Source organism: Equus przewalskii, chromosome 15, assembly GCF_037783145.1.
Source record: "Equus przewalskii isolate Varuska chromosome 15, EquPr2, whole genome shotgun sequence".
In the NCBI taxonomy this organism is placed as follows: domain Eukaryota; kingdom Metazoa; phylum Chordata; class Mammalia; order Perissodactyla; family Equidae; genus Equus; species Equus przewalskii.
Genome location: NC_091845.1, coordinates 43,205,918 through 43,219,824, shown reverse-complemented (window position 1 = coordinate 43,219,824; position 13,907 = coordinate 43,205,918). Strand labels below are relative to the sequence as shown.

Genomic DNA, 13,907 nt, shown 5'->3' with positions numbered 1-13,907 from the left:
CCCTGCTGGGTATATTTTAGTTCAAAATACGAAAAAGAAACCAGTGCACCTAAATTTTTATTCTCTTTCCCCATTGCCTTAGGAAGCAGGTAACATCAACCGATCATTGAGCTGCCTGGGCCAAGTGATAACTGCACTTGTTGATGTGGGTAATGGAAAACAGAGACATGTTTGCTACAGAGACTCCAAACTTACCTTCTTACTCCGGGTAAAGCAGATTATTGCGTTCCTGGGCCTTTTTCTTAATTATGCTCCCTATGGTTGATAGTTGGGTAATCTCTCTCAGCCTTGGTGTAAGGGTATACATTTTTTTTGCTTAAAAAAAGATCTTGTGATTTCTTCCCTGAAAATGTGTACCATTCGTATCATTAAACAGGATTCCCTTGGAGGTAATGCCAAAACAGCCATAATTGCGAATGTTCACCCTGGATCCAGGTGTTTTGGGGAAACCCTGTCAACACTTAATTTTGCTCAAAGAGCCAAGCTGATTAAAAATAAGGTAAAATACTGAGTACCATTAAGTAAATTAGAAAAATACTTAGGTTTGTAGTACCTTACTTTTGTGATTGCCTGATTTACCATTAGTTTTTATTTATTTCTCTGTGAAAGCTTAACTCTAAACAAGATCTCTATTTTGTCTTTCTTAGCCTTGGGTATCACTCATGTAATTTGAGGCCTAGATTGGGTCTTATGTTTAGTATTATTTGGCTGGTTTTTCTTATGGGAAGGCAAAGTTTTGCCTTTGTAATTGGGTTGGAGACTAAATTTATTTACCTAAACGTTATTAGCAGAGTCGTGTGTGCATGTGGTGATGGTGGGGATGCGCTATGAAAATAATTTGATGATGTTGACAAACTTCATTTTCAAGATGCAGTAACTCCAAGGATTCCCTGTTTTTCTTTATATGCAAGAAGCTTCCTTGATATTCATGTATACCAGTGGTCAGAAAACTTTTCCTGGTAAATATTTTAGGCTTCTTGGATCATATGGTTTCTGTCCCAACTACTCAACCATGCCTTTGTAGTGAGAAGGCATGGAATATAGACTTTTTTTTTTTTACATAGACAATATGTAAACATATGGGCATGGCTGTGTTCCAGTACAACTTTACAAAAACAGGTGGCAGACTGTATTTGGCTCACGGGCAAGCAGCACTTTGCCAACCCCTGGTGGAGACTGTCAAAATACCAACGAGTCCCCCACCTGTTTTAGAGAAGTTGGAGCCCCCTTTGGTTTTAGACAAAAAACTCACAAGTCAATTGGCCGATGAATTTCCTTTCTCTTTCAAAGGAGAAATTGGTCATTCTTACCCCAAAAGTAGACTCCCTGATCTTCTTATTATCGTAAGCTTGAAGAGGTCCATGTTGTGTCTTCCCCTGAGTAAGTCAGAAGAGTATTCGTTCGTTTTATTGGATTATCACTCCTGGTAGGATACTTCTGATACAAGGAGGAAAAATCATTAGAGCTTCCTGATCCTGTCTCTTGGGACTTACTAGAAGTTTTTGGAGAGTGGAGAACTGCGGGGATAATTAGAATTGTTATGTCACTGATGTGACAATGATGTCAGAATATACAAGGAGTGCCTTGTAATGAGTCTGGCCAATAAGAATCAGAAGCAACTAGAAATGGCTTCTGAACACACAGAACAACAAAACTAGGAGCCTTATAGTGGTCACTATCAATGGTAAGTCCCCTGCTGCAGCCTGTCAGTAGAAGGTGGCTAGGATATCTGGGACTTGTTTAAGGATAAACTATTTAGCTCTTTCCCAATGGGCAGACCTGGTTTAAGACAGGAACACAGGGACCTTGGGGCTGTCAGGGTTTTTTCCCTCACTGGAGTATTGGGTATTTCACAACTGGGTCCCTTTTATCTGGTTGGTACTCAGCCATTGGCTCTTGTTATCACCCTGTAGATTTTGTAGGCCTTTTTGAACCTCTTAGAAGTTGTCTCAAATAAGATGTTTCTTTAAGAGTATTTCTTAAAGAGATATTTCTTTAAAATAGCACTTAGTGTGGTAATAAAACAAATGGAGCTGTTAGACCAACCCCTCCTTCCAGAAGGGCTGTTTGGAGATACAGGGTTGGATCCCTCTGGAGAGGGTGGTTTCTGCCAAGCTGGTGGGGCTCCAGCCAGCCCTGCAGTTCATCACACCCTTTACGGAGAGCCAAGACAGATGGCAGATGGCACCTGTCGAGGTTTTTTCTCTTCTCCGTGGGGGAGAGCTGTTTGTCGCAGGAAGCAATGAACATACCCAGATCTCAGGTGTGACCCAGGCTGACAGGATGCAGGACTAGTCAACAGAGCAGAGATCCAAGTGGGAGGGTACAGGAGGAGTTGTGAGTGGGGGAAGACCTCTGGCTCTAGGTCTGAAGGCACGGGGGAAGGAAGCTTCCTCCCCACTCTCCACACTGTGATTCTGGTGGCCTTTTGACTGTCTGTGAGATGAAAGTGCAGTTTTGTTTGGTGTTCTTCATTCCAAATCGTACAAACAAATATAAACACAAGACTCTACGACTCAAAGAGTGCTCTTATAATGCTTTTTAAAAAATTCTCAAATAGGCAGTGGTAAATGAAGACACCCAAGGAAATGTGAGCCAGCTCCAAGCTGAAGTGAAGAGGCTCAAAGAACAGTTGGCCCAGTTTACTTCAGGGCGGATGCTGCCAGAAAGCTTTCTGACCAGAGGTAAGATGAGCACAGTGTGCTTTATCCTGAAGAAGACCACGTGCGAATGTTAGCGTGAGAACCCTCTGACGACAGTCACAACACAGTGAGGCTACCCAAAATTTTCTACAAGTATCCGTCTGTGTTTATTTCACCTACTTAGGAACATGGTACTTTGTCTGCAACCAGATACAGATACCATAGCTACTGAATTCTGTGAGATATGGTGGGAAGGGGGAGTAGAAATAATTTTGAATAATTCGGCCCTAATAAAAGTGCTAAAAAGAGATACTAATAAATTTAATTTAGATCCACTTCCAAGATTTTGTCATATCATTTTTAATCTGTATGTTTACTAAATAGGATAATAGAGACTTGTTTTTCTTTAAAGAATAGCTAATGTGTAGACTGGATTGATTTGAAATCCAGGATCTGGTAATAACAGTCAGATTCTTCTAGATTAGTTGAGAGCAGTCAATCAAAGGCTGTTTTAGCTCATCCCTGGGTCTTAAAATTGGAGAAATAAACTTTTTTTTCCCCTTTCTTTCTTACTGGATCAATTACAGACAGAGACGAGACTACTTACATGAAGTATTTCCAAGAGGCAATGTTATTCTTTAAGAAATCTGAACAGGAAAAGAAGGTAGGAAACTGAATTAGTATAAAGGTGATTCAAGATTCTTTAGGCTTTTACTATGTGGTGCCTTTCTGAGTGAAATAAATGGCACAAATAAAACAGAGGAAGGCTATGAAAAATCTAATTTTGCCTTTGAGATTAAATGTGAAGTTAGTGTTTGTTGCTTGGTTTGTGAAAATTTAGGGAAGATGAATTATTTTTCATGTCTAACCAAATTATGAATTTCTCAAGTCTCTAGTAGAAAAAATTACCCAATTAGAAGACCTCACCCTCAAAAAAGAAAAATTTATTCAGTCCAATAAAATGATTGTGAAATTCCGAGAGGATCAAATAATGCGCCTGGAGAAACTCCAGAAGGAATCCCGGGGAAGTTTTCTACCTGAGGAGCAGGATCGTTTGCTGTCGGAATTAAGGGATGAGATTCAAACTCTACGAGAACAAGTGAGTATGTAACGTTTGCAGTATTTCTAAAAATAAAAGAAGTTCAAGGCAAATATATGTTTGTCACCAAATTCATGTAATTTAATACAGTGGAAAGTGTTTTAAATGAATTCATCTGACAGTATGATTGCATAATTTCTTTTCCCCCATTTTCCAAAATAGTAAAACCTGAAGGGAAAAGGGAGGAAGTTGTGGTGATGTAGCTACCAAAGCACTCAGCCCCAGCACTAAGCACCATTCATCCCAGTGGGCAGTTGTGGTTCTCTAAACAGTGTGGCCTCTTTATACTGGAGCCCTTTCAAGTTGTTTTGTTGTTATTTTTCCTTTTCCCTGGGGAGGATGGATAGTTAATCCAGGCACTTCATTAAAAAACAAAGATAACCTTTTATCAGTTTTGTATCTTTCTAGAGGTTTTTATGCATATTCAAACTAAGATAGATAGATATTTTTACTTTTATTCCTTTTGCACACAAAAGGCAGCTCACCATACACTCTTCTGTACCTTGCCCTTTTCACTTAATGTATCTTGGAGGGTGTTCAACCCTGCTCAATAGAGAGTTTCCTTAGTCTTTTCAATGCATTAATTTAAGCAGTCTCCTTTGCATGAAAAGTCTGCCACAGTGTACACCCTTTTGCTTCTCTCTTTACCTGCCTGGGTGAAAGTTTCAAGGGTACAGATCCAGATGTAGAGTAACGGAGTTGTAGGTTGTGCCCATGTTCAATCTGATCGCAAATGCCAAGTTGCCTTCCACAGTGGCGGCAGACCACCACCAGCAGTGCATGTGGCATTCCTAATGTTTTCTAACGGCTGTTCAGAAAGACTTGTTCATTAAGGAAATGTCTGTAAATGTGTAAGTCTGTAATTCTTCTGTCACAGATAGAGCACCACCCCAGAGTCGCAAAGTATGCTATGGAAAATCATTCTCTCAGGGAGGAGAATAGAAGACTGAGATTATTAGAGCCTGTGAAAAGAGCCCAAGAATTGGATGCCCAGACCATTGCAATACTAGAAAAAGCTTTCTTCGAAGTATCTGGCACAGATGAAAATGACAAAAGTAAGAAATGATTGTTGTATACATGCCTTGTAGGGCCAGAGGGGCTGTTTTAAAGGGCATTTATATTGCCTTGAAAGTGGGGCCTTCGTTTTAGCCTCTAGACTTAGTGTGCTAATTTTTTACATACATATTTATGCTTTTATGTTAGCAAAAGGCATTTTCTACACTTCTCAAAAATCACAGAGTAGTAAATTATGTAAGCTAATAGACATATCAAGGAAATATCTATTATATTTTTCTATTTTGTTGATAAAAGATTCAGTATTACTTTTAATTTTTGTTAAATGGAATTTCCTTGTTTTAAGTATTTGAAATGAAAAGTGGTTAACTTAGCACAGCACGAATGAATGGAGAGTTGAGAAGTTTATCCACCCGGTTAAGGTCTGTGCAGTGTGAGCTACAGCAGAGCATGTTCAGACTCATGGTCTCAGCAGCGGACTTTGGTCCTGATGTTGTGGTTGCGGGTCATGCTTGCTAGTGTACACTCTGTTGGTTATATGGTATCTGTTTAGTTTTCCTCTGTGGAAAGCAGTCCAGTTAGTACTGAATCTGACTCACAGGCTTGGCAGCTACTGGTGTGAATGCTCTGGGATTTGGTAACAGTGTGTGTTTGCCCCATTCTCAGACTGAATATTTTCATGGTCTTTTATTATACTCTGTACCAGCCTTAGTTTCTTTTGAGGTTGAAATTGAGAAAACTCTTATCTTCTTATTCTGCACTCATAAAGAAACCTGCTTGTGTCCTTTTTAAATTGTTGCTTTCTAAGTCTTCCATTCTGTTATGACTTAATGAAAGAATAAAATTCACAGTATTTGGGTTGTGGAGAGACCAAGATTTTAGACGCAAAGTTAAGACCAGGTTTTCTGTATTATTTCAACTATTGTTCCCTACAATGCTCTGTATTTTGCTGGCCGTTTTGACCTCAATAGTACCTTGACTTAATACCTTTGAAAGATACTAGTGGTGATTTCTGGACCCCACCATCTTCTAAACATGTATCATTTTCTAAGCAACTTTTACATATTTTCCCACACTGAAACTCGGTGGAACTCTCTTTGACATATTCAGTCTTCTAAGTGATCCCTGAAAATTAGAATTTATTATTACCTGGTAGATAATACCAACTTCTTTCAACTTGTTTCCTGTTCTAAAATTCACTGACTGTTAAAACATTAGCTGCTAGCACTAGTTCCTGCAGGATTCAACTAATGGTGTTTCTGCACCCACCAGCGTGTGTGTTGTACTTCAGTCATTGCTTGCTCTTTCTTCTAATGGAAACGGTGTTGCCTTCAATATGCCCCTCCATCTTGTGGCTTCTCAGCTTCTCAAAAGCTATTTCTAATACTCTTTGACACACTGTGTTTCTCCTGTTGCAGCAAAGGCTCTTGTATTTTAGGGTCTACCTTCCAACCCATTTCTTATTTTTCCTGCTGTGCTTCAAACTTGATACCTGGCAGAGAACTTAGAAAATGTGTTCTGGGGCTGGCCTGGTGGCATAGTGGTTAAGTTTGCATGCTCCACTTCGGCAGCCCAGAATCCAGGTCTGGATCCTGGATGCGGACCTAGCACTGCTCGTTAGGCCACGCTGTGGCAGCATCCCCATAAAATAGCGAAAGACTGGCACAAGTGTTAGCTCAGCGACAGTCGTCCTCAAGCAAAAAGAGGAAGATTGGCAGCAGATGTCAGTTCAGGGCCAATCTTCCTCACAAAAAAAGAGGAAAAGAAAAAAGTGTGTTCTGTTATTTTTGTCTTTCAAAGACCAAGTTGTTTCCTTATTTCCAGGTCAGCAAGGATTCTCTCCTAAAGCTCCGAAAGAGCCATGCTCGTTAGCGAACTCTGAGAAGTTAAAAGCACAGCTCCTGCTAATTCAGACAGAGCTGAATAATTCAAAGCAAGAATATGAAGAATTCAAAGAACTAACTCGGTAATGTATAAATGCATATTCGTGCTTACTTTTTTTCGTATCTTTTAGTGTTGATTTGTTTTAGTGTTTAACATTGACAATTTGAGCATTTCACTTTAAATATTAAATTCTCATATAGCAACTAGCTTGTTTAGACGTAAAGGAAAGGGGCTTGCTTCTAGCTCTTTTTTTTTTTCTTTTGAGTGGAGATGTAATTGACATAAACTTCTAGCTCTTTAATAATATATTTAATGAACTAGATGATATGAGTGTTTTAAGGGATGTACCTGTTGAGATGAGTGTATTGAACTTACACAGTGAATTCTTTATCTGGCCACCAAATTTAAATCACTGTTGTTATTAATTAAATTAGGATTTTTAGAAATTACATATTTCTTAATATTCTTAGTTGATGCACTTTGTGTAAAAACAAAGATAAGCCACATTCATATTATAGCTAAAATTAATCCTATTCTAAAATATAAAGAAGTGTTTTTTTTAAAAATAATGTGTATGGCGTCATCATGGACTATTTGGGCTTTGAATTGGAGCGCCACTGTTTCCTAGTTGAACACCTTAAACCATCATCAATCTCTGAGCTGTACTTTGCCCAACTGGAAAATGGGGGTAATAATCTAAGAATATCTCTGATATAAAGATATAACTATAAAGTTATGTGAGAGTATAAACTGTAAAGTATTCTACAATTGTGTGACATTACTCATTACCTGAAATACTCAATTTTATAATATCTATTAGGAAAAGGCAGCTAGAATTAGAATCAGAACTTCAGGCTTTGCAAAAAGCGAACCTTAATCTTGAAAATCTTTTGGAAGCAACAAAAGCCTGCAAGCGGCAAGAAGTTTCTCAGCTGAATAAAATTCATGCTGAAACACTTAAGGTAGGTAATCTGAAGCAATACTTCAATCTTAAATGAGTGCTATTTCATTTGTTAATAATGGAGGAAGTCTGCACAGATATCTCCAGATACAGACACAGATATCTCCAGATACAGATAGAATCCCTTGCAGACAGTAACCCTGGGGTGACACGGTCCTTGTCTTCGGATGTATACCCCCAGTGGCAGGGTGGTGTAGGAAAGAATACAGCATGTGGAGTCAGACCTGGGTTCAAGTTCTAATCTGTCATTAAGCATACGCAGGGTTTCCTAACTTCTGAGCCTCATTATTTGTTGTGTCTGAATTGGCGATGAGGGTAATAGAACTGCAGGGTTTTAGAGCATTAAATGAGGTAGTAAAGTGCCTAGCGCCTGGGAGGTCTCGGTAAATGGCAGCTGTTGCCCTACTGTGTCATGTGCTCAAAGCTTGCAGTGGAAGAATAGAATCCTAAAGACAAAGACCACTAAAGGATCACAGGTACCACTGGGATAACAGGAGGCATAAATAACCATAGTCCTCATGAAAGAAAACATTGAACATCTGAGGATGAGGAGAGAGAAGGAGAGTACACGAGGGAAGCAGAAGGCTAAGAAGTGAAGATGCTGATGCTGGTGATTGTCGCTTTTTGTACCAAATTCCCTGACAGCTAAAAAAAACTTTCCCTATACATCTTAAAAATAAATAGATGTTTATCGCTAACGATTGTCTTTAGCAGTGATGCTTTTTGTTCACTTAATAGGAAACTGCTTTTAAAAGTAATTTTACTCATTTGTTTGATTAGGTAATTCACATGACTGGAATTTTTAAAGGTACAAAGAATATTTGGTGACAAGTCTCTTTCTGTCTGCTGTCTTTCCAGCCAACCAGGACCCCCTTTGGAGGCAATCAATGTCACCAAGTCTTTTTTTGTTTTTGTTTTCTTTCTTTTTCTTATTTTACGCAGCAGTAGCATATAGTATACATCATTCTACACCTTGATTTTTTTTTAATAATGATATTTTAGAGTTTGTCCCATGTCCGAAGGGAAAAAAAAGAACCTTCTTTTTGTTTTTGTTTTTTGGTTTGTTTTGGCACTTGCACAAAAATGTATTATATAGATATTTCATGAATTACTGAACCTGGAAAAATGCTATTTCTTATAAAGGTAGAATTTTTTTCTTTGCTTTTTAAGAAAGATGACCTTTAATATCTGTGTAGGAAATTATTTTAAAATGCTTGCAGAATATCACCAAATGTTTTGTAATTTGCATCTGTAGCCCCTTAGCCCAGCAGAATTACAGAGCTTGAAGCACTCTGGCATTCTAGGCCCACTTCTTTTGTTTATAGCTGAGCAAACCAGGACAAAAGGGATTACAGAGTTTGCTGAGAGTAGCATAGCAATTCAGATCTTTTGTTGTTTGTCCATTTTTAATTGTATGAGTACTTTATGAATACATTCTCCTTGTTTGAAAGAAATATACCTATGTATACAAGTTTAGGTTAAGACCCCTTTTGAGCACCACTGCCAATCTGAGTCTAATCTCATCCTTCATCCCCCATTCCCAGGAGCAATTTGTTATCAGTTTGGGAATCTTTTTTCTTAGCAATTTTGTACAGTAAATATTACATGGACTGAGAAGATTATGTAGAGTTATAGATTGTTTTTTGTTGTGCTTTGTTTTTAAAAATGAATAGAATCATCCTACATATGTTATTCCGCAGTGGGCTTCTGTTAACTCAGGGATATGCCTTGGGTCTTCCACATTAACTAGTGCCTAGAGCTCTACCTCATTTTAAACCTAGCCTTCCTTGTTTTGGATGACCCCTGGCTTATTTAGCTGGTTTCCAGTGTAAGCATTCTCTGGGGTGGATTCTGTGAAGGAGAAGTGGTAGTCTTAGGATGTCTCGGCATTGGAGTCAGTCGTGCTGAAGTGTCCTCCGAGTGGCTGCACCATGTGCCTTCCCAGGAAGTCTGGGAGCACTCATTCCCCAGCACCCGCCCTGGGAACTGGCATTGTCAGGCTCTTTAATGCTCCACAGTCTGATGGATGAAAAGTGATGTCTTGTTAAGGTTTTAATTCTCATTTCCCTCATTTCTAAGGAAGTTGAACATCTTTTCCTATGTTCATTGTCCATCTGTATATCCTTTTCCATGAAAAAAAAGCCTTTCTTCCTACTAGTTTATCTTTTTCTTCTTATTTGTAGTTTTTATACGTTAATCTTTTGTTTATTACCTATACTGCCATTATACTCTGCCATCATGTTGCTTGTCTTTTATCTTTGTATGTGATACTTTTGTTGTACAAAAGTTTTAAAATTTTGGTATAGCTAGGTTTATTGATCTTTTACCTTTTGACTCCTTTTTTTGCATTTTTTAAAGGCCCACACAGTCTCAAGACCATCAATATATTCTACTTTCTTTTACCACTTTTATAATTTTGTTTTGACATTGAGATGTTTAATGCATTTGCTGTTTTATTTTTGAATGGTATGACATAGGGATTTAACTTTTTTTTTAATAGTCCATGTTTTTCTCACTAGTTTGAACTTTCCACATATAAATCATTCTCTTTCTGGACTTCGTATTTTTTCCAGTGTTCTATTTGACTATTCATATGCTAATAATGACTATTTTAATGACCATACCGTTTTTTTTTTTGGAGGAAGATTAGCCCTGAGCTAACATCCCCTGCCAATCCTCCTCTTTTTTGCTGAGGAAGACTGGCCTTTAGCTAACATCCATGCCCATCTTCCTCTATTTTATGTGAGATGCCTGCCACGGCGTGGCTTGCCAAGCTGTGTGTAGGTCTGTACCTGGCATCCAAACTGGCAAAAGTGTGAACTTACCCGCTGCACCACTGGGCTGGCCCCTGACCGTACCCTTATAATGTATTTTTATATTGGCCAGAGAAGTCTTTCCAATTTGTTCTCTTTTTAACTGTATTTTCCTGTATTTAACATTTATTCTTTGTATAAAGTTTGGAATCAGCTTATCAAGTTTCATTTTTTAAAATCTTGCTGGAATTTTATTTGAGACTCTATTGAATTGATAAATTTGTTTCCACTTGGGCACTTCTATGCTGCCTCTCAAGGATACTTTTTCTTTTCTTTTGATGAATAGAATTTCAATTTTATCTTCTCTGTTCACAAAGTTACTAAATATGCTATTTTTTCATCTGCTAATGTTGTTTTCTGTAATCATTTTTTTGCTGCAGATTATAGCTACACCAACCAAGGCTTATCAACTTTGGCCTCAAACAAAATTAAGCCCTGAAGTAGGGAGCTTTGGCTCTATGCACACTCAGAATTCTAGCAAGTTAGATGATGATATCTTAAATGAGCCCATTCCGCCTGAGATGAATGAACAAGCGTTTGAGGCCATTTCTGAAGAGCTCAGAATGGTGCAGGTAATGTTTAATTTTAGAAAAAATAAATAGACATTCATTTAAACAAATTTTCTATATCATTTTAACTCTGTATAATTTGCAGTGTTCAAACCTGTTTAGTATTAAAATTGTATCTTTTTAAGTATGGATTTGTAAAGGTCCTTGGCTTAGAAATCGGCCTACTGTTGTTCTTTTAATTCGCTTTGCAGTATTTAGCAAGTCACTCTCCAATCTCCCTGGGCTTTGCTTCTCTCATATGTAAAAAGACCAGTTTGCCACTAGCTTCAGGTTCCAGAACTGGTTTATATGGCACAGTACTGTGTCTGCTAAAGGGAATTAAAATACTGTAGTTGAAAGAATCTTCTTACAGATCAAATTTTAGATGGCTTTTCGTGTATTTGAAATAATATGTAAAATTGTTTATCTCAGAATTCTGGTGATTTGTTTATTTTTTTTATTTATTTATTTTTTAATTTTATTTTTTCCTTTTTCTCCCCAAAGCCCCCCAGTACATAGTTGTGTATTCTTCGTTGTGGGTTCTTCTAGTTGTGGCACGTGGGACGCTGCCTTAGCGTGGTCTGATGAGCAGTGCCATGTCCGCGCCCAGGATTCGAACTAACGAAACACTGGGCCGCCAGCAGCGGAGCACGCGAACTTAACCACTCGGCCACGGGGCCAGCCCCCGGTGATTTGTTTATTTTTTTAAAAAGTTTTTCTACTGTCTAGTAAAACTTAGAGTGAGTCAGACCAGCCCAAATTTCAAAATTTTGCCCTTTCTGAGGCATGGAAGCTTTTCTGGTGAAAGCACTCCATGTAGCCCTGTGAAAGCTTCTTAGAAGTCTCAAGATGGCTCTATGATTCAATTCATGATTTTAATTTTAATCACTTCTTTCCTTTGTGTTTCAAATTATCCACTTTGAGGGACCATAAGTATAATTGTGAAACGTGAGAAACCAGTAGTGTAGTCTTTTGAAATTGTTTTCTGGCTCCAGACTGGCCTTTGATACCTTTGTCCATATGAGGTTTTGAGTTTTGTTTTTTGTTTTTTTAATGCAGAAGAAATGGTGGAATGTCTGATATTTCCATTAAAAGGATTTTTGACATCTGAAGTTTTTGTGTTGCAGGAACAAATGAGTGCCCTTCAAGTCAAGTTGGATGAAGAACAGCATAAAAACCTAAAGCTCCAGCAGCACGTCGACAAACTGGAACATCATTCTACACAAATGCAGGAGGTGAGACCGAGAGCGTGGCCTCAGGAAACATATGACACAAATCCTCAAAGTAAGACTATTGCAGGAAGAAAGTGACTTCACAAAGCCTCAGTCAAGACTTACTTGAGTTGTATTCTCTACTTTCTTGCTTCACATAGTGTCTGATAATGAGAGACACACCCTTGAAACCTGGCCCACTTAGTCAAGAGTGCAAATGGATCCCTAGCTGTTTGTTCAGAAGAAAGCAAGTTGGGTGGTCCAGGTGCTTACAGCGATCCTTTCCTTTGTTGCTCATCCTCACTGCAGTTCACAGGAGCAACCAATTTTCTTCTGGTCAGAGACCTTATAAAACTAGATTTTAAAGACAGAAACAAGGTAATGATTTGGGCGGTATCTTGACATGCCACTATTCCTTTTCCAGTAAATTTCTCTCTTTCTCAAAGCTTTTCTCATCAGAAAGATCTGATTGGACCAAACAGCAGCAAGAGCATCTCTCACGATTGAATGTCCTTGAAAAGCAGCTTCTGGACACTCAAACTAAGAATGACTGTAAGTTTGAACATCTGGGAGCTTTGTGATCTGAATCCTGTAACTCAGTATCTTTTTACTCATATGAGTAAATCTTGTCCCTGTGTTTTTGGTTGGTCATTTTTTGTTTGTTTGTTTTTAATGAGATGACCAGACTTGAGTTTGCATGGCAGTGGTAATAGTAATATATCATAAAGGGTAATTTCTCTAGGACTGCTCACAAACAAATGATACAGCTGTTTGCTTAAAGTTTTAATACTGCTTTGAAAATCAAAAAAAAAGATAGCCATTCTATTTTCTTTGGTCTTCCAGTTGGAATTTCCGTAGAAAACCAGAAGTATGTAATCCACTTTGGAAAGTTCTGGTACATTTCCATGGGATTTTCAATCACTAAGAATAGGATACTTAAAATATGTTAAATATCATGATTTTTTTCCCTTATATTAAGAGTCTTGATGCAAATTCTACAGGAGAAATGTAGAAAAATCAAGTGACCTACAAGCCAGGAACAGATATAAACTCCTCCTTTTTTGGTAGAAATATACCAAAAACCATGAGCAAGGGAGAGGAAGAAAACAGAAATCTCAGTGCTCTTAGGTACCTCCCAGTTGGTTGTTCAACATCCTTAGTTAAAATGATCTCTTCAGCTTGTTTTTGCTCATTGTATAAAGAGTACCTGTCACATTTATTTGCCTACTTTGTAAAAAAATATGTAAAGAAAGCTGTTGAGGATTTGTTTTGTTTGTTTTTTAGTTTTGAAAAGTGAGGTGCATGACCTGCGAGTAGTTCTTCATTCTGCAGACAAGGAGCTGTCTTCAGTGAAATTGGAGTATAGTTCATTCAGAGCAAGTCAGGAGAAAGAACTCAACAACCTTTCAGAAAAGCACATGCATGTACAGCTTCAACTAGATAATGTCAGGTAGAGTTGTTCTGTTATGGTTTAGGTTGCCTAATTGGCCTGTAACCCACGACTGCTTGAAGTGCAAGTGCTGTAAACCCAACTCAGACTAGTTAAACAGAAAGGTAATTTATTGACTCACAATATTGGGAAGCCCCAGAGATGATTTTGGTTTCAGGAACAAACTAGATTGAGTCTCAAACAATATTGTCACTGCGCATTCTTTCTCTCTCTCTCTTCCTCTCTGTCTTATTCTCCCTCTCTCTCTCTCTCTCCCTTTCTCCCTGCTCTGCTTCCCTCTGTGTT

At 38.2% G+C, this 13,907-nt stretch overlaps 1 protein-coding gene across 3 annotated transcripts in view; it reads left to right on the top strand.

The window, feature by feature from the left end:
* Positions 1 to 13,907, top strand: part of KIF15 (kinesin family member 15) — a 61,192-nt gene that overhangs the window by 28,675 nt on the left and 18,610 nt on the right. For all 3 annotated transcript variants that reach the window (XM_070575642.1, XM_070575641.1, XM_070575643.1), the window contains exons 9-20: positions 83 to 208; positions 377 to 499; positions 2,561 to 2,684; positions 3,230 to 3,306; positions 3,532 to 3,741; positions 4,619 to 4,796; positions 6,580 to 6,721; positions 7,460 to 7,601; positions 10,794 to 10,985; positions 12,089 to 12,196; positions 12,619 to 12,724; positions 13,457 to 13,622. In XM_070575642.1, the coding sequence (XP_070431743.1) occupies positions 83 to 208; positions 377 to 499; positions 2,561 to 2,684; positions 3,230 to 3,306; positions 3,532 to 3,741; positions 4,619 to 4,796; positions 6,580 to 6,721; positions 7,460 to 7,601; positions 10,794 to 10,985; positions 12,089 to 12,196; positions 12,619 to 12,724; positions 13,457 to 13,622 (1,694 nt within the window). The remainder of the gene's footprint in view (positions 1 to 82; positions 209 to 376; positions 500 to 2,560; positions 2,685 to 3,229; positions 3,307 to 3,531; positions 3,742 to 4,618; positions 4,797 to 6,579; positions 6,722 to 7,459; positions 7,602 to 10,793; positions 10,986 to 12,088; positions 12,197 to 12,618; positions 12,725 to 13,456; positions 13,623 to 13,907) is intronic.